At 58.2% G+C, this 17,735-nt stretch overlaps 3 protein-coding genes across 3 annotated transcripts in view; all 3 read left to right on the top strand.

Moving 5' to 3' along the window:
• LOC137464150 (class II histocompatibility antigen, B-L beta chain-like) overlaps window positions 1-17,735 on the top strand; it is a 124,739-nt gene that overhangs the window by 61,958 nt on the left and 45,046 nt on the right.
• Window positions 7,006-8,164, top strand: LOC137464148 (uncharacterized). Its single transcript, XM_068175476.1, has 2 exons — window positions 7,006-7,112; window positions 7,353-8,164. Exons 1-2 carry the CDS (start codon window positions 7,098-7,100, stop codon window positions 8,151-8,153), a joined length of 816 nt encoding a protein of 271 aa, XP_068031577.1. The 5' UTR covers window positions 7,006-7,097; the 3' UTR covers window positions 8,154-8,164.
• LOC137464147 (uncharacterized) lies at window positions 8,164-10,629 on the top strand. Its single transcript, XM_068175475.1, has 2 exons — window positions 8,164-8,376; window positions 8,803-10,629. The coding sequence occupies exon 2, from the start codon at window positions 8,815-8,817 to the stop codon at window positions 9,655-9,657; it is 843 nt and encodes a 280-aa protein (XP_068031576.1). The 5' UTR covers window positions 8,164-8,376; window positions 8,803-8,814; the 3' UTR covers window positions 9,658-10,629.

Genomic DNA, 17,735 nt, shown 5'->3' with positions numbered 1-17,735 from the left:
TTCAGTGTTTCAAGACTGTTTTTGACTGCTGGATTGGAAAGAACTGAGATGTCACAGTGAAAAGCAGAGCAGTCAGAACCAGACACTGCCATTGGAGTCAAAGTCTGGACTTGGCACATCTCAGATTTGAAAATATATTGAATAAAAAACTCCATTAGCCACTGTTCCCCAGCCCATCCCTCCTCACACATAGCAAAAAGCAATGGAATTCTTTCTAAAGGATTAACAAATAAAGTAAAATGAACATTGACAATGTTCCCTCATAAAAGTCACGTTACAGAATAAATACAGAATAATGAAGGTGTCTAGAAGAACACGCTGTCATTTCTCAGGTATTCTCAGGCTCAGTGCCAGCTCAGAGCCGGGCTCTGTCTCCCAGGTGCCCAAGTCCCTGGGCCAGCTCTGAGCAGCCTCTCCGGGCTTTCCAGGCCGGCTTTCCCCCGGCTGTGCCCCGGGCAGGCGCTCGGTGTTTCCGTGGTGCCCCTGCCCCGCTCAGCTCCCCGTGCCCTGCAAAGGCGCCGAGGCTGCGCTCGGTGCCCCTGGGTGTCACTGACCGAGGCAGTGACGAGCCCCGGGGCCCGGGCAGAGCCCTGAGGGACGCCCCTCGGCCCCGGCCTCCCGCGGGACACGGAGCCACTGCCCACAAGGCCCCGGCACGTCCGGCCGGCCAATTCCTCCTGCCCCGAACAGCCCGGGCTGCAGCCCCAGGGCTCTGCAGGGCGGGGCTGGGGCTGTCCCCTGGCACCGTGGCCAAAGCCTCCCAGGCCTCTGGCCACCGCAGGGGCTACAAGGCCACAAGTCCGGGGCTGCCCGGTGCCCGTTCCAGTCTGTCCCTCTGTTGTTGGGTGCCGGGTGTGGCCCTTTGTGACACGGGCACGTGTCAGGGCCCTCGGTGATGCGGGACATTGTGGTGTTGTCATGAATGAGAGGGTTTGAGATTGCTTAAAAATCAGTGGCAAGGGGCATGAGCCAAAGTCAGATTTAATATTGTGAGAAACGACTGCTCGCTTCTTAAAAAAATTATCAAACTTTAACAGAAACTACAACAAAGGACTAAATAAGAAAAATTACAGTGCTCGGAGCCCCACCCTGTGACCACCAGCCACGTGGCTCATGTGCAAAATGGATGCTCTGCATTTTATATCCTTAGCCCCTCCTGAAGTTTTGTCAGTCAACTCTTTCTCTGCCGTCCATTGGGGGAGATGACTTCTTACATCTCGACTGGAGGCCAGGTGTTGTTATGCCGCACCTCCTGGTACCAAGCCAGCCTCCTCTAAATGTCCTGGCTACTAAGGCTATTACAAGGGGGGAGGGAACGGGGACTATGGAATGACATATTACAATGACATTATTATACAGCTATAGAATATCTATCTCTTAACTGTGAGAGCCAACTATTACATTACTTATCTATAACAATATTAAGCAACAAAACACAACAACTTTGTTGGCAAGGTTCACTCTACTGCCTGCAGGACAGCTGAGGCACAACAAGGGAAAATAAGCAACAAAAAAAACCGAAGAAAATCTGGGCAACCAAAACAGAAATTCATGGTTTCCCCGTGGATGTGGAAATCTCACTGGATCCGTGGGCCTGGGACTCACCGGGTCTCTGTCTCTGGGAGGGACTCGGGAGGGGAGATGCGAGTGTACCTCGATTACTCGGGTCTGGTCACTGCTTTCCAGAGCACTAAGGGGCTGGACCCCATGGGACAGTGAATCCTCCTCGGTGGGCACGTCCCAATTGAACTTGGAGGAGCGCCTCCCCCTGGGAGGGCGGCCATCGGCCTCTCCGCCACGGCCAGCCGGGGACCGATCCTTTCCCGGACAGCCGCCGCTGGTTCCTTCCCCCGCACTGTGGGGGGAGCGGGCATTGCCCACAGCGCACCCAGAGCAGCTCTCTCCGGGCTTCCCGGGGCGTGCGCAGGAGGGACCGAAGCCTTCAGCGGCTGCGCTTCCACGGTCAGCAATTGCTCCGACCGGAGCCGCGGTCGCTCCTGCCCCTTCGCCTTCGCCAGCGCACGAAGGAGCATCGCCCCTCCTCGTCCTCCTCCTCCCCCCCGAGCGGCGTGTGGATCGGCCCCGCCGCTGGGTTCTGCCCCCTGCGCCGCAGGAGGGAGCGGAGCCGCCTCCGCCACCGACAAGGGAGGCGGCCGGTTCCATGACAGGGGCCGGCAGCCCCGCCACGGAGAGCACACCCAGCCCCTGCACCGCAGCCGGCAGCCCCGCCACGGAGAGCACATCCAGCCCCTGCACCGCAGCCGGCAGCCCCGCCACGGAGAGCACACCCAGCCCCTACACCGCAGCCGGCAGCCCCGCCACGGAGAGCACACCCAGCCCATGCACCGCAGCCGGCAGCCCCGCCACGGAGAGCACACCCAGCCCATGCACCGCAGCCGGCAGCCCCGCCACGGAGAGCACACCCAGCCCCTGCACCGCAGCCGGCAGCCCCGCCACGGAGAGCACATCCAGCCCCTGCACCGCAGCCGGCAGCCCCGCCACGGAGAGCACACCCAGCCCCTGCACCGCAGCTGGCAGCCGGTTCATCGGCAGCGGTGCCCGCAGCGCCGGCCGGGGACGCCCCCTCGCCGGCTCCGCCGCCTCCAGCCGGCCCGGCTCCCATCCGGAACACGAGCTGTGGCGCTGGAGAAGATCCCCAGCCCTCCTCGCTGCTCCCAGCTGGTCCGATCCTCGCTGTTTCCCTCGGGTCGCCAGGACACACAGACAGCGACAGCAGCGAGCACCGGCAGCCTGTCCCTCAGCAGGGCGCGCCCTCGCAGCTGGGCGCCGGCCTGGCCGTGCTGCGAGATCTGAAGATCAACGTTCCCCTGGAAGCAGCACCTTCCCTGCCGGGCCTTGGGGCACCGCGTGTGTTCCGCCGTCATTCGCGGGGCGGGAGGAGCGGGGGTCCCGAGAGGCCGTGGCAAGGGCCATGCCCGGGAGGAGCGGAGCAAGGGAGAATCGCCGGGGGAATTGCTGAGACGTTGGCCGCTTGGTGGGGGCGGGCAGTGAAGGAGAAGGCTGGAGTGAATCGCCCGTCTGGGGACAGGCATGGGCTGGCCCGGGAACCCCAGATCCAGGGGCCCCAAATGACACCAGTGCAAAGCTGGGGGAAGGGAAGGAGCCGGATGAATCTGGGCTCAGCAGCGGCGGGATGAATCTTGGCCTGCCCGCCGGGGCCGGGTCCCCCACCCCACCCACCGGGGCTGGGTCCTACGGCCCGCCGGCGCTGCTGGCCTTCTGAAGGAAAAGAAAGAACAGAGGGGGAAAGAGCTACCGTCTTCACTGACAGCTCAACTTGCTGGAAGGCCACGAGCCAGCCTCGGCCCAAGTGGTTGAATTAAAGGCTGTGGCCATGGCATTCCAGAGATTTTCTCAGTGCCTCTGAATTTGATCACAGTTTTACAGGGAAAAGGTAATCCTGAAAACCCTCCAGTTAGAGCTTGGGCTGTGGCCATGTCCTTACCCTACCCGGATGGGGATGACTGACAATCAGCCCAGATGTTTTCTGCATCCAAAGGATTCAAGTAATTTTGGCTTGGCAATTTGGCCACACATACATATGACAGCTGAGCCTGCTCTCAAAGGGAGTTTGGAAATCATGATCCAGGAGTGATTTCCAACTCTGCTGAGCTGAGGTCTATCAGCTGTTGCAGACTCTGGGAGGACGGTCAGTGCTATAGTGCCTGATAATTATATAATGTCACAGGTGTTATTGATTATGTGCATCATCTGATTGATTTCTAATTGTTGTTAGTAACCTTCTTCAGCTGTTCTCTCTGTCAGGATTCAGCTGTTCTGTTTCAGGATTCAGCAGTTCTCTGTTTCAGGACCAAGAAGGACATTCAGGGATGTCAAAGATCAACATCTCCAGCTAATGGGCCTTCTCCTGGGAATCAGCTGCTTGGACTTTGAAACAATGATCACTCCTTGCATTCTTGTTTGGTTTTCTAATATTGTAAACCTTGTATCAATGATATGATAGAAGTAGATATTCTACAGGTAAAGAATCTCCCTGACCATTCTACATCAGCATCTGATTGAGGTTCTGATTGACACCCAGCAAATTGCTAAGGGAACCCTTGAGCTGTGTTTGTTCTCCTTCCTGCAAAGGGCCCTGCAGAGGATTACAAACACCGCCTTTTTTCTTTCAACACAAAAGGGGAAACTGTGGCAGCAGCTCTCTGGCCACAGAGAACAACAGGCACAACTTTCCCAGGCATTTTCCTGGGGAAGGCTGTGAGAAGCTCAGAGAAAAGAATGGGAAACAACTCTTATCTCCACTTGCTGCACCTGCTGTTGTGCACATGTGGAATGTGTTATGGAGATTTGTTTACCAAAGGGTGATATCTTAACTTGACACTGGATGGTGTTTGGATTGATTGACCAGTTAGGTCAAAGCTGTATCAGAGTGGCTGTAAGGGTTACGAGCTTCTTAAGAGGTATAGTATAGTATGATATGATACAGTATAATACAGCATAAAGCAATGGATCAGCCTTCTGCAATCATGGGGTCAATGCTAATTATTCCCCGGCTGGGGGCCTGCGGCGACACATCCCTCAGCGAAACGCTTATGAACGGTTTAAGTTTCTTTTTCTCATGGGAGGCGGTTTTTAAGAGCTACAAGCGGCCAGCCTGCCTGCAAAAAGGAGCATTCCAGGGACTCTTGTCAACTTTCCCGACACGTCTGCTGCAGCTTATGGACGGTAACGCCCTGGAGGGTACTTATGGACAGTTATGGGCGACTGCATGCAGCGCGTCGATGCCCCGGGTCTGTGCTGCCCCCTCCTGTGAACCCCCACGTTTCCAGCTTCTGTGAAGCTGCCCATATCTTTCCTTACCCTTTGTTCCTAAGGAGTGAAAACTGCCAGGACGGCACGGAGTTGCTGCCGTCTCTCCGTGTCCTTCTCTGCCACCCTATCCCCCTTTCCCCAAAGGCAGAACAAGGGACGGAATCCGTCCAGAAGTGACGCGGGAGCGCTGCCGTCCTCTCGCCGTCCTGTGTCCTCCTTCTCCCCTGTCTCTTTCCATATCCCCCGTTCCCTACCCGGAATGGTGACGGCCGCGCCGTCCCGGGCCCTCCTTCTAAAAATGGCGCTTACCACGCTGTTTAGGATTCCCCTTTTTCCCACCAATTCCTTCTCTTCTGCTCCTGAACCTCCCCTTGCCCCCTACCTCCCTCGCCCCTTCCTGCCGCGGCTGCAGCTGGCCCTGCCCCGGGCCCGCCTGGCGGGGCTGCTCGCCCGTGCAGGAGTCAGCCGGCCTTGCCACCGGCCCCCGGCGCTGGCCCCGCTCCGAGCCCTACGCCGGGGCCCTCGCCGCTCCCCTCGCTTCGCAGTCACCGTCACTCCAGATAACAACAGCCACAGCGCCGGCACCAAAGCCCAGACCCAACACTACGGACTGCGCCCCTCGTGAAGAGGAGCTCAAAGAACTGCAACCCCTCCTGGTGAGGAGATCGAAAGCCAGAGGAGATGGAGCTGTGAACTCATTAAGTAATAACATTCATTTAATCAAGTACCATCATTTCTGTTACTTTATCCTTTGAGATTAAGTCTCACATGCTTTTCTATTCCTTGTTAATTTAGCTGAGTAATATTCATTTTGGTTTTGTAAACTGGTAAGTCACATTCCCGAGAGTCCCCTTATTATAAGTTATTCAGCATGCACTGATCAGTTTAAAAACGGGGGAGTTGTGGAGTGCCCCTGTTCCTAAGAGACAGGAATTTGATCTCACCCTCCTTGTGTGGCGGATAACTCCTCCCTTGCCCCGAACCCTGACCCTGGCCCTGCGCTCCCCTATAAAAACCCCCGGCCCTGCCTTTGCCCGGGCTTTCCTCTCCATCCCGCCCTCCTCCCCGGGGGTAAGAAATGGGTTCTGGAGCTCTCTGAAACCAGGACCCGGCTCGTTTGTTCCCTGCCTGGCGCCGGCAGCTGCGCCCTCCCTGGACACGATGAACCCAGCTGCAACACACCGCAGCAGCAGGGACCCCAAAACCCCCAAAACTCCGGTCAGGGACCCCGAAACTACCCCAACATACTCCAAAACATAACTCCAAAATAATTCAAACTCCGGTCAGGGACCCCGAAACTACCCCAACATACTCCAAAACATAACTCCAAAATAATTCAAACTCCGGTCAGGGACCCCGAAACTACCCCAACATACGCCAAAACATAACTCCAAAATAATTCAAACTCCGGTCAGGGACCCCGAAATTACCCCAAATCCCCCCAGAATCCTGTCAGGGGCCCCAAAATGGCCTGAAAATCCCCCAAAATCCAGTCAGGAATCCCCAAATCCCCCCAGATACCTCCAAATCCAATCGGGGACCCACAAAATCCACTCGGGGAGCCACAAAATTCCCTCGGGATGCCCCAAACCCAGTCGGGAACCCCCAAAATCCTCACGAACCCCCTCAGGAGCCCCAAAATCCCCCCCAAAACCCCCTCAGAACGCCCCCAAATCCCCTCCCCACCTCAATTCTCCTTCAAGACCCCCCAAAATCCCCCTCAAGCGCCCCCCTGATCCCCCCAGGACCCCCAATTCCCCCTCACGACCCCCCAAAATCCCCCTAAATGCCTTCAGATCCCCCCAAATCCCCTCAGGGGCCCCCAGCCCCCTTCAGGACCCTCAATTCCCCCTCAGAACCCCCAAAATCCACCCCAAACCCCCTCAGGGCCTCCCCAGATCCTCTCAGCTCCCCCAGTTCCCCCTCAGGACCCCCCAATCCCCCCCGCTCCCCGCTCCCGGGGCTGACCGCGGTCGCTGTCGCCCATCCCGCGCTGCCGGGGGGGTCCCGGGGGTCCCTCGGCGCCCCCAAATTCCCGCCCCGCGGCCCCGGCCCCGGCCCCGCTCGGCCGGGCTGGGCCCCACCGGGACCACAATGCACCGCGCCGCCGCGCTTCCGTTTCCCGTGACGTCACCCCCGCCCCGCCATTTCGGGCGCTCGTCGTGAGGCGGCTCCGCCGGTGCCGCGCGGCTCCGCGCCCGGGGCCGGGGCTGGGCCGGGGCCGGGGCTGGGCCGGGTCCGGGTCCGGGTCCGGGTCCGGCTCGTTGGAGCCCCGGAGCGTCCCCAGAGCGGCCCCAGTGAGCATGGAGCCCCAGGAGGTGCGGCGGGGGACAGAGGGGGACAGAGGGGACACTGCGGGGGGAGGGGACACGGGGGAGGGGCAGTGGGGGATGGGGGACACGGGGAGTGGCGGGGAGGGGGCAGGTGACAAAGGGGGAGGGGACACGGGCGGGGGAGGGGGGTGGCAGAGGGGACAGCAGAGCCCTCCAGGGAGGGGCAAAGGGGACCCTCGGGGGCAGGGGGCCACAAGTGCCACCAGGTCCCTGTCCCCTTTCCAGCTGTCCCCGGCGCTGCTGCAGCCGCAGGTCACCGCGGTGGCCATCCTGGATGAGCTGCTGGCCACCCTGCCCAGTCTGGACGAGGACTTGATGCTCTTCAAGTTCCCGCAGTACCCATACTGGGACCTGGACAAATTCACCAGGGAGCTCTGGGCCACCCTGGACTGCTTTGATGACATCTGGTGGCGCCGCAATGTCACCTCCAAGTGTGATGACCCCCCCACCTCCCTGAGCCGGGCCCTGGCCGCCTATGAGAGCACCCCCTGGACCACCTGGGACAATGTGACAATGGTGGCCAGCGAGTGGCACGCCTCGGTGGCCGTGCTCGAGGACACCTGGGCCCGGCTGGCCAGGAGGGCCACCAAGTTCCAGAATGCCTGCAGGGAGGTGGCCACTGCAGCAGCCACCAAGGCAGCCACTGCCAGTGCCCTGGCCAGAGACCTGCAGGACAAGGCTGCCTGTTACGGGACAACTCGGAACAGCCTGGTGGCCGCGGCCCAGCAGCTGGGTCTGGCCCTGGACAGGGAGGAGGTGGCCGAGGTGGTGGCTGGGCACGAAGCCCGGCTGAGGGGACATTCCAGGGTGGCCACCAGCCAGGCAACGAGGGCCACCATGGTGAGACAGCAGGCGGAGGCAGCCCTGGGGCTGCTGGAGCGCTTGGTGGCCACGTGTGACGAAGCCACCGCCTTTCCCCGGGAGCTGCGGCGCAGGGTTGGGGACATCAAGGCCGCCCTGCAGGGGACAAAGGAGGCAACCCCCCAATGTCCCCGAGGACTTGGTTGCCAAGGTGGCCGTGGCTGAGCGGCTGTGGGAAGCCAACACCCGCCTGGCCAAGGACCACCTGGTGGGGGCACTTGTCTCCATCATCGACTTCTTCTTCGATGGTGATCCCAATAGCGCTGGTGGCTGCGGGGTGGCCGAGCAGTGCCAAACAGCCATCGAGGACATCCCGAGGCTCCTTGGGCCCCCGGAGCGTCCCCAGAGCTTCCCCAGAGCGTCCCCAGGGAGCGTGGAGCCCCAAAAGGTTTGACGAGGGTGGGGGAGAGGGGGACAGAGGGGACAATGGAGGGGGGAGGGAGCATGGGGGGATAGGGGGGACACGTGGGGGGAGAGGGGTGGGAGAGGGCACAGCGGGGGATGGCAGGGGCTACGAGGGGATGGGCAGGGGGTGGCAGAGGGGACAGCAGTGGGGGCAGGGGGTGGCAGAGGGGACAGCAGTGGGGACGGGGGTGACAGGGGCTACGAGGGGATGGGCAGGGGGTGGCAGAGGGGACAGCAGTGGGGGTAGGGGGGGTGACAGGGGCTACGAGGGGATGGGCAGGGGATGGCAGAGGGAACAAGAGGCCGACAAAGGGACGGAGGGGCAAAGGGACCCCTCGAGGGCACGGGGTCACCGCAGGAGGCCACAAGTGCCACAAGGTCCCTGACACCTCCCTTGTCCCCTCCCCAGCTGCAGGAGGTGATGTTTGACATTCTGGCCACCCTGGACAAGGTGGTGGCCATTCTGACTGGGCCACAGCAGGGTGCGCAGCAGCGCGCGTACCCAAAGTTTCTGTGCTCCGACATGAGGAGTGTCATCTGGCACCTCCGTAGGACCCTGGAGCACGGCAACGTCACCTCCCTGGACCAGGCCCTGGCCACCCTTGAGGCCAACCCGGGGGCCACCTGGGCCAGCGTGAGAGCCGTGGCCAAGGCCTGGCGGGAGTCGGCGGCCACGCTAAGGAAGAGCTGGGAACGGCTGGCCGAGGAGGCCGCCAAGGTCCGCGACGCCTGTGAGGAGGTGGCCACCGCCCCGGCCTCGGACGGGCGGGAGGAGGGCGCCCGCATCGTGGTAGCCTGCAGCACCGGGATGGCCATGGGCCACCAGCAGCTGCTGCTGGCCCTGGACAGGGAGGAGGTGGTCTTGGCGTCCACCAGCGAGGAGGAGGCAGCCACCAACAGTGCCGTGGGAGAGGTCGTGGTGGCCACCAGCCAGGCGAGGGCGGCTACCAGCAGAGAAGAGCAGGTAGAGGTGGTCCTGGGGCTGCTGGAGCGCTTGGTGGAGATGTGTGACAAAGGCACCATGTTCACCTGGACCATGCAGCGCCGGCTCAGGGCTGTCGAGGCCACCCTGGAGGAGATAAAGAAGGCGTCCCCCGATGTCCCCAAGGCCTTGGCGGCCAAAGCGGTGGAGGCCAAGCGGATGTGGGAGGCCAGCACCAGGCTGTTCACGCGTCAGCTGCAGGGAGTGCTTGGGGACATCAACGACTTCCTCTTCAGTCCCTATGGTGGCCCCGGTGGCCAAGCGGTGGCAGAAAGCCATTGAGGACGTGCCGAGGCTGCTGCGGGGACAGTGATGTCACTGCTGTGATGTCATCGGAGCAGTGACATCACTGGGGAGACTTGTGGATACTCAAGTGCCTCCAGCTCCTCATGTCACCAAGAGCCCCTTGGGTGCCCCCAAGAGCCCCCCAAGTGCCACCAGCTGCTCGTGTCACCAAGAGCTTCCCAAGTGCCACCAGCTCCTTATGACACCAAGAGCTTCCCAAGTGCCACCACCTCCTTGAGTGCCACCAGCTGCTCGTGACACCAAGAGTCCCCTGAGTGCCACCAGCTCCTTGTGTCACCAGGACCTTGTGCAGGAGGAACTGGGCGGGTCCTTCTGCCACCAAGAGCCCTTTGAGTGTCACCAGGACCAGCCCAGCCCCTGTGTGCGGGTCCCTGGTGTCACCGGGGTCTCTCTCTGTGTCACACGCCACCCTTGGGCACCCACTGGGACCCCCGAGAACCAGGACCCCCCTGTGCATTGACAGCCCCCCCTCACCACCGAGCACCGGGACAGGGACCGGACCCCCCCTTGAGCCCCAGGACCCCCCAGGCACTGGGACTCGCGGGCAGCACCAGCCCCGTGCACCAGGACAGGGACTGGACCCCCCTCGAGCACCGACCCCCCCGAGCACTGAGCCCGGACCCCCCTTTGTGCCCCCACTCATCACGGGGGTTCTGCCCCCTCCCCTTTGACCCCCCTGGAGCCGCGGGACCCCCAGGAACAGAGCCGGGATCGGGGGGGCTCAGCACCGGAGGGGGGCACAGGGGGGTCCCCAGCACGGGGGGTGTCCCTTGGGGCTCGGTCCTGCCCTCCCCCTTTATCAGCCGAGACCCCCTGTGAGAAACACGGGTCAGAATTGAAATTTTTACAAAAAGTCTCTTAAGGGATAAAATCCCAATTACCAAAAGCTCATTGTTAATTAAACCGTGTTCTTTACATCCTGTTACATCACTGGGGTTCATGCATATTCATGAGGATTTATGCATATTCATAACATAGCGAGATATATAGTAATACTATATAGAGTAAATAAATATAAATATATATTTTATTAAAATATTTTGCACCAATATATAAATATTTTGCTTTATATATAAATTTTGTAATATATAAGTTTTTTCCAATATATAAATGTTTTGCATCTATATATATTTTTGCATTAATATACAGACAGATTTTGTTTTATGTCACCGGAGCTACCAAGCCCCGGGATTGGCTGACAGGGGCTTCTCCCGATCAGATCTGGGATGAAGCTGCAAGCGTTTCCCTGGCCAGACCCCGAGGGGGCGAGGAGTTCGGACCAAAGAGAATGCCCAGACGGGCTCTTTCAAAATGCCCTTTACACGGGGAGGCGTGGAAAATAAATTCCTCTGTTGCCACACTGTCCTCGCTGAGGTCATGATGCTCGTACCCCCAGTCCTGTGTTCTGTTTGTGGTGGATGTTCTCTTCTGTGCCTTCAGGGCTGGTTCTGAGAGCGAAGGCGGGGAGAAGACGAAGCTCGGAGTTTGTTACCAGGACTGCTCTCACTCCTCTAAAAGCAACGCTCCTCCCCATCCTGCTGGACCGTGGTGTCCGGGCACGGACGGGGCAGCGCGGCAAGCGCTGGTCCAGCACGGTCAGGACGGATGGAGACGAGAGACCTCTAGAGCCCGGTCTCAGGAGATTTGGTTTATTGTGGGGGCCTTGCTCGGAGCTGCCAGGCGCAGCTCGAGGCTGGCCCCAAGGAGTGGGGGCAGGGCGAGATAGCGAGAGAGTTCCGAGAGAGCAGAGAGAGAGGGAGGCAAAAGATGGAGAAGAAGAACAAAAGAAGAAAAGATGGCCCCGGCTTCTTGGGTACACCTTCTCAAGGGGGCTTGAAGGTGGGTGCAGTAAAGGACTTTGGGCCAGTGGGATTGCAGAAACATCATACTTCAGGGGAGGGTTACAAGTGCGAGATAAACTGCATTTCTGAGGAATGAGACAGAACACTTTGTCTGACCCTTTGCTCTGTCTGTGGGTCAAAAAAGGGAGTTATCTTCCACCAGCCACACCACTGCCCACCAGCTACTTAGCAGCCAAGGTCTGTCACCTCAAAGCTCGTTCTCACCTCAATCTGGCTGGCATTCTCTGCACTTTCCCAATCCCTGCTAGGCAATCGTACCTATAAGGCCTTCTTGTTTCAGCTTCCCCAACAGGGCAGAACAGAGCACTCCTTTGCTTTTTAGTTACTTTAGCCAGCTGAGGCAGCCCAAGCTTTCCCTGGACTGGTTTTATTTCCCTTGTCTTGGAACCATCTGAACCTGCTCTGGACTGGGACCTGGGGAACACCGGGAAACACCGAGAGTTTTGCACTTTGTGACGTGCAGCAGCCATCCCCAGCACCGGAGGGACCGATAACAGAGCGACCAGCCACGGGAGAGACTTTCTGAATTTGTTGTCTCTTCAGAGTTTTGTCATTTGGTGTTGTTAAATTTTAGTGCTGGGGAGTGCTTCACTCGTTAAATAAACAGGTTTTTTCCACTTCTCTCCGAGGAAATTTTCCCGAAGCCGTTGGGGGAAGGGCCTGTGGTGTTGCATCCTGGACTGTGTTCAGATTAGGGATCCTCACGTATGTTAGTTAGCTGGTTCCGTGTACCCCCTTGTACACCCCTGTTCCCCCCCGCGGTGGTTCGCTCCGGGTCGCTCACCATTGGAGTGTCACCCTGTCAGTCCTGTAAGCCGCCCCCTGCCCACTCCTGAAACTTCTGTGTCTGTTACCCCATGCCCGCAACCCCGGGGCCCCGTGTCCACCCCTGTTGCGTCCCCGTTGGTCGCCGTGGTCCTCGTCATCGCCATGGCGCCTGTCCCCATTGGGCGGGAGGACTTCTGCTCTCCTCGCCCTGCCCCTGATAAAATCCCACCCCTTCCAGAACTCGGGGCCATTCTCCCCCACAAGAGCTGCAGAGCGGTCGCACTACACCACTGCAGCTCTGTGAGACAATAAAAGCTCTGCAGGCTACCGTGAGAGAGTTTGGACAATTCCTTCATCCCTTTACCTCAGCCTAGTGACGGCAACGCAGTGCACCCACCCCACGCCGGCGCGCTAACGCCATAGCGCCCGGATCACGCGGCTCCCCGGCTCCGCCAAGAAATTGTGCCTTTCGCTGGGCTCTGGAGCTGCCCGGGACTGGGGGAAAAACAACGCAACGCTGCAAGTGACGCCCAACGGTGGGGCCACAGCCAGTGCAGCCGCCAACGCAGGCCGAGATTTACTGCGAAGCACCCGGAAGCCACGCAGAGAGCCGCTGCCGCAGAGCCGCACCGCCGACCAGCAAGCGCTGCTGCCCGGCCGAGCGAGCCGCGGTCCGCGCCAGAACAGTGCTTCGTGCCGGACTGAAAACGGGAGCGGAGACTCCCCAAAGTAGGTCACTGAAATCTCTGTCGCCCCCGCGGAAAGCACGCGGTGCTTTCCGCGCGTGGGAAAGTAAGCGAAACTTTTCATGGCCACAGAAAGCCAAGGAGAAGAAGCTTCCAGGAAGCGAAGACCCTGGTTGAAGCTTTTGTTAGCAGAGATTCTAGTTTGGTGAGTATTAGTCATAGGGATGGGCCCAGCTAATACTCCCCTTCACGTGGGTGGGCTTTGGCTGCGCTCCCAGGATGAGGGGACGTGTGGTGCACCACGTGAGCAGCGGCCACCGGGGTCTTTCGCCCTTTTTGGTTTTTTTCTGCTTTTCCTGTGACCAGGGGTGGGATTGCTTGGGTGGAATAGCATGGGGACCGTGCTAACCACCTAACAGAAGGATTTTTACTTCCAAGTTAAACAAATCCTATCAGTGAAGGGCCCCTACCCCAAAAGTTCAGTTAGGAATTTTGTTAGATGGCTGTGCTTTTCCTTTCCCCACGTAAGCGCGGAAGAAGCTCACAAAAAGGAGTTCTGGAAGCACGTGGGAGCAAGGTTACCGGAGGGAATTGAATGCAGGGATCCCTCCATGAAAAATTACTTCCCCAAGCTCCATCTGTTAATATTGGAGGTCGTAAAAGCAGAGTCCGTGCGGGACGCGAACCGGAAGGGAAAAGGCCATTGAGCAAAACAGTTATTCCTCCTGAACCTGTTTCCCTACCTTCTTCTCCTACCCCTTCTTCCCCTAACCCGGGTGGGCAGGGGGGAGTGCTCCGCTGCTCTAAGGCACAGGGCAGCTCCACAGACATGGACCGTGCTCCTGGCTCCCCTGAGCTGCCCCCGCCTTAGCGAAATTAGCTACTTTGCTGAGGAATCGACCCCAAACCCTTTTTCCAACCCCTTTTTCCCAGTTAAAAATCCCAGCTTTGGTGCTCCCCTGCGCAGCACCGTGTCCCTAAATCCCTTCCTTTGTTCCCCTGAGGAGGCCACGGCTACGTGGCCGGGACCTTTGTCTTCCCAAGATGGAGGATGGCCACGAGGGAGGGCTTCTCCTTCCCACAACCCTTTTCTCCCCTTTGCTCCCTGTATCCCCTCTTTGACCCCACCCCCTCCTGCTTCCCTGTGGCGTGGGCACCGCCCACTCCAGGCATCGGGTTGCCACCCCTCCCCCTGTTCCCCCTCGGGTGGGCGTTCCCTCCTCGCATGCTCCGCCTGCCGCGTCATCAGCCCCACCCTCTCCCGGCAGGGAGGGCTCTGTCACCTCCGCCCCGCAGTACCTGGAAGAGGATTATCCCCGCCCTGTCCCTCGCACCCCGCCCCCGCGTCCTCCCGCTCTTCCCTTCGGAGCCCCGGGGGGGAGGGGAGGGAGGCGGGAGGGGGGGACGGGGCGCGGTTTATGAACTCGAGCAGTCGCTCCGCACTCCAGCCTCCTACACCAGGGGAGGGGAAAACCCTACATGGACACCCCTTCCCTATGAATCCATAAAAGAGGTCTGCAAAGCATTGTGCGATTTTAGACAAAAAAGCCCCTTCTTTAAGGGCATTTTAAAGGCAACTTTAACATCTAAAACCATGGTCCCGGCAGACCTTAAGCGTCTGTTTAGCTGCTTGCTTCTCCCATCGGAATACAACCTGTGGGAGAGGAGGTGGAAGAAACTGGCAGCAGACCTGCTTCCCGAAATCCGAGAGGGGCCTTACAGCCTGGATTTTGCGGAAGAACCAATCACCTTAGACTGTAGCGGTGTGTTTTGGGGAGGGACCCACCGGGGGTGTCCCTGGGGGGCCCCCCAAGTTGTGAGTTCGCTGGTAGCAGCAGGCAGGCAAGGAGACTCCACACGGCTTCTGAGGGTGCTAATTAGATGAGGGTTTACTGGGGGTCCTACCTCCGGGAGGCCGCATGGTTTCTGAGGGAGAGGGGGGGAAAGGGGAGTGAGGGGAGAAAGGGGAGGGGGAGAGAGGGGCTGAGTGGGCACCAGCCAGGAGAGCCGGCAAAGAGAGAGAGTCCCGTCCCCCCCGGCACACTGAACAGGGAGATTCAAAGTGGGCGCGGAACAGATTGGGCCAATGGGATTACAGACACAGGACACTGCAGGGAGGGTCACAGGCTTGGAATAGACCATACATTTTCGAGGGGTGAGACAGAGCATACCATTTAACTAAAATATAACACCACATTAGACCATCTTGTGGGTGAGGGAGAATGGCGTGAGGGGCAGCTCCAGGCTCGGGGGATTCCAGCAGCCGTGCTGGACATGTCCAGGGGTGCAGCAGAGCGTGCGTTCCTGGGCATGCCCACCAAGGACCCGATGGTTCCCTATGCAGCAATTAAACAATCTGCTGCTGAGCCTTTTGTAGACTTTGTAGACCGAGTCCAGGCAGCAGTCAAGAGACATGTGGAGAGACCTGAGCTCCGGGATGGACTGGTCCTGGAACTGGTGTACATGAACGCCAATGACATGTGCAAAAGAATCATCTTAACACTGCCAGTCTCATCACCTCCGACCCTCGACCAGATCATCGAGGAGTGCACCCTGAAGTCACGCCTGATGAAGGCAGGAACCCCAAAGAAACCCAAGGACAAGCTGGTCACCTCGGCTGCTGCTCCTTCAAGGAATTCAGCATTGAGGCAATTCCCACCTAAACGCCGGTGCTTCCGCTGTCATCAAGAGGGACATTTTCTGGCTCACTGCCCATTTCTAGGGTCTACACCACCTGGGGCTGTGGGAGGAGGGAGGGGGGACGGGAACCCCACTACTTCAAAACACTAGGGGGACAGCGCAGACTTGCCCCGCGCACTGATAGAAATGAGGCAAGGTGCGGTGCCGCAAGAGGAGCCGCAATGCACCACCTAGTTCCATCTGTGAGCGGCTGCCTCTCCACCACTGACAACAGGGAGCCTTATCGGCTCCGACTCACTAATCCTGTCCATTTCCGTTCCCAGGACTGGCAGTTCTTCATAGCGGATGCAGAGCTTCTATCGCACATCTGCTGCTGTGAAACCAGGAGGAAGGAAGGAAGACCTTTTAAACTGCAGGTACCTCGTTGTTGGGGTCACAAAGAGCACTCCACTGGAGATAGAATTCTATCCGGTAATTTCCACCCTTAATCCGAGGCTCTTCTATCTCGCGGCACACTGTGTCCACCCCCCACTCTTCCTACCTAAGGGCCAAGTCATTGCACAGGCAATTCCTATTCCTCGTGCTCTCTGCAATGACCTGGAACTCTCAGTCTTTTATGCTGGGAAGCTGGGAGAGGAGAAACCCTCGTATGGTGTAAACTCAAGTGTGAGGGCCGTTCTGCATACCTTCAGGGGATGCTGGACACGGGCAGACGTGATGGTCATTCCACCACACAAGTGGCCGTCACACTGGGAGCTACAAAGCGTGGCCACGCCAGTCTTAAGACTAGGCGGGCCCCAGCCAGCAAGAGAATTCAAAAATATTATCCAGATTAATGGTCCAAACGGGCTGCTGGCCTCAGTATGTCCCTTCGTGATCGATTGTAAATTTACACTATGGGGGAGAGACGCCATGTCCCAGTGGGGAGCCAAATTGGAATTTCTGGCCCCTAGCATTTTTAGGTGCGGCCACTGAGGAGCGCCCCACACAGAAATTAACATGGCTCACAGGTAAGCCCATCTGGGTGGAGCAGTGGCCGTCTGGGTGGAGCAGTGGCTGCTAAGTAAACAAAAACTGCAGGCCCTCACAAAACTACTGGAGGAGGAATTGGCCAAAGGACACATTGTAGAAACAAACAGCCCCTGGAATTCTCCAGTGTTTGTAATTAAAAAACCAGGGAAGGACATGTGGCGACTCCTCCATGATCTAAGGAAAATTAATGAAGCCATAGAAAATCTGGGCTCTCTCCAACCGGGTATGCCATCTCCATCTATGCTACCCCAAAATTATAATTTGGCTGTAATTGACATTAAGGATTGCTTCTTCCAAATCCCGCTCCATCTGGATGATGCTCCCCGTTTTGCCTTCTCTGTACCCTCCATCAACAGGGAAGCCCCTATGAAGCGCTACCACTGGACAGTATGTCCTGGCTTGTAAAATAAGCATGTATTCTATTTTTGCCATCTGTTGGGAGTTAGGCAGTTTTTTCTTATCTCTTTCAAGAACAATGACACTGCCAGGAAGATAATCTCCTGTCAATGGGCTATTGAATTACTCACTGTGGCTGGTAAGACTAGTTACATCATCCCATTGTGAGATGCTCCACCCAGAGGGAGGAGCCAAGCATCCCTGCCACCATAAAACAAGCATTTCTGAGACAACAGACAGCCTTCTTCGCCGGATTTCCCAGAGGAATCAGGAACCAGGCCCAGCTGCTCCTTCGCCGCATCTTCAGAAAGGACCTACACCCTTCTGCAGATTGCCGCTCCAGGAGGAGCAGCCACCATCTGGCTGGACTACTATCAACACCCTGACTTCTCAGGGTGTCAGGTTTTTCTCACTCTGCCAGTGGTTTTTTTTGCTTGTGCTAAATTGCATTGTTATTTAGTTTTTTTCCTTCCTAGTAAAAAACTGTTATTCCCATTCTCATATCTTTGCCTGAGAGCCCTTTTAATTCTGAAATTGTGATAATTCGGAAGGAGGGGGTTTACCTTTTCCATTTCACAGGAGGCTTTTGCCTTCCTTCACAGACTCCTGTCTTTTCAAACCAAGACAGATTTTGGCGCCCAACGTGGCGCTCGAGGGCATTGAGGAAAAA

Source organism: Anomalospiza imberbis, chromosome 37 (genome assembly GCF_031753505.1).
Source record: "Anomalospiza imberbis isolate Cuckoo-Finch-1a 21T00152 chromosome 37, ASM3175350v1, whole genome shotgun sequence".
Taxonomy (NCBI): Eukaryota; Metazoa; Chordata; class Aves; order Passeriformes; family Viduidae; genus Anomalospiza; species Anomalospiza imberbis.
The sequence above is the reverse complement of the archived record's forward strand: the minus strand, read 5'-3'. Positions and strand labels throughout refer to the sequence as shown.

What these genes read in the sequence shown, in the direction of transcription:
- LOC137464147 (XM_068175475.1), top strand. Translation starts at nt 8,815, where the DNA reads ATGTTTGACATTCTGGCCACCCTGGACAAGGTGGTGGCCATTCTGACT.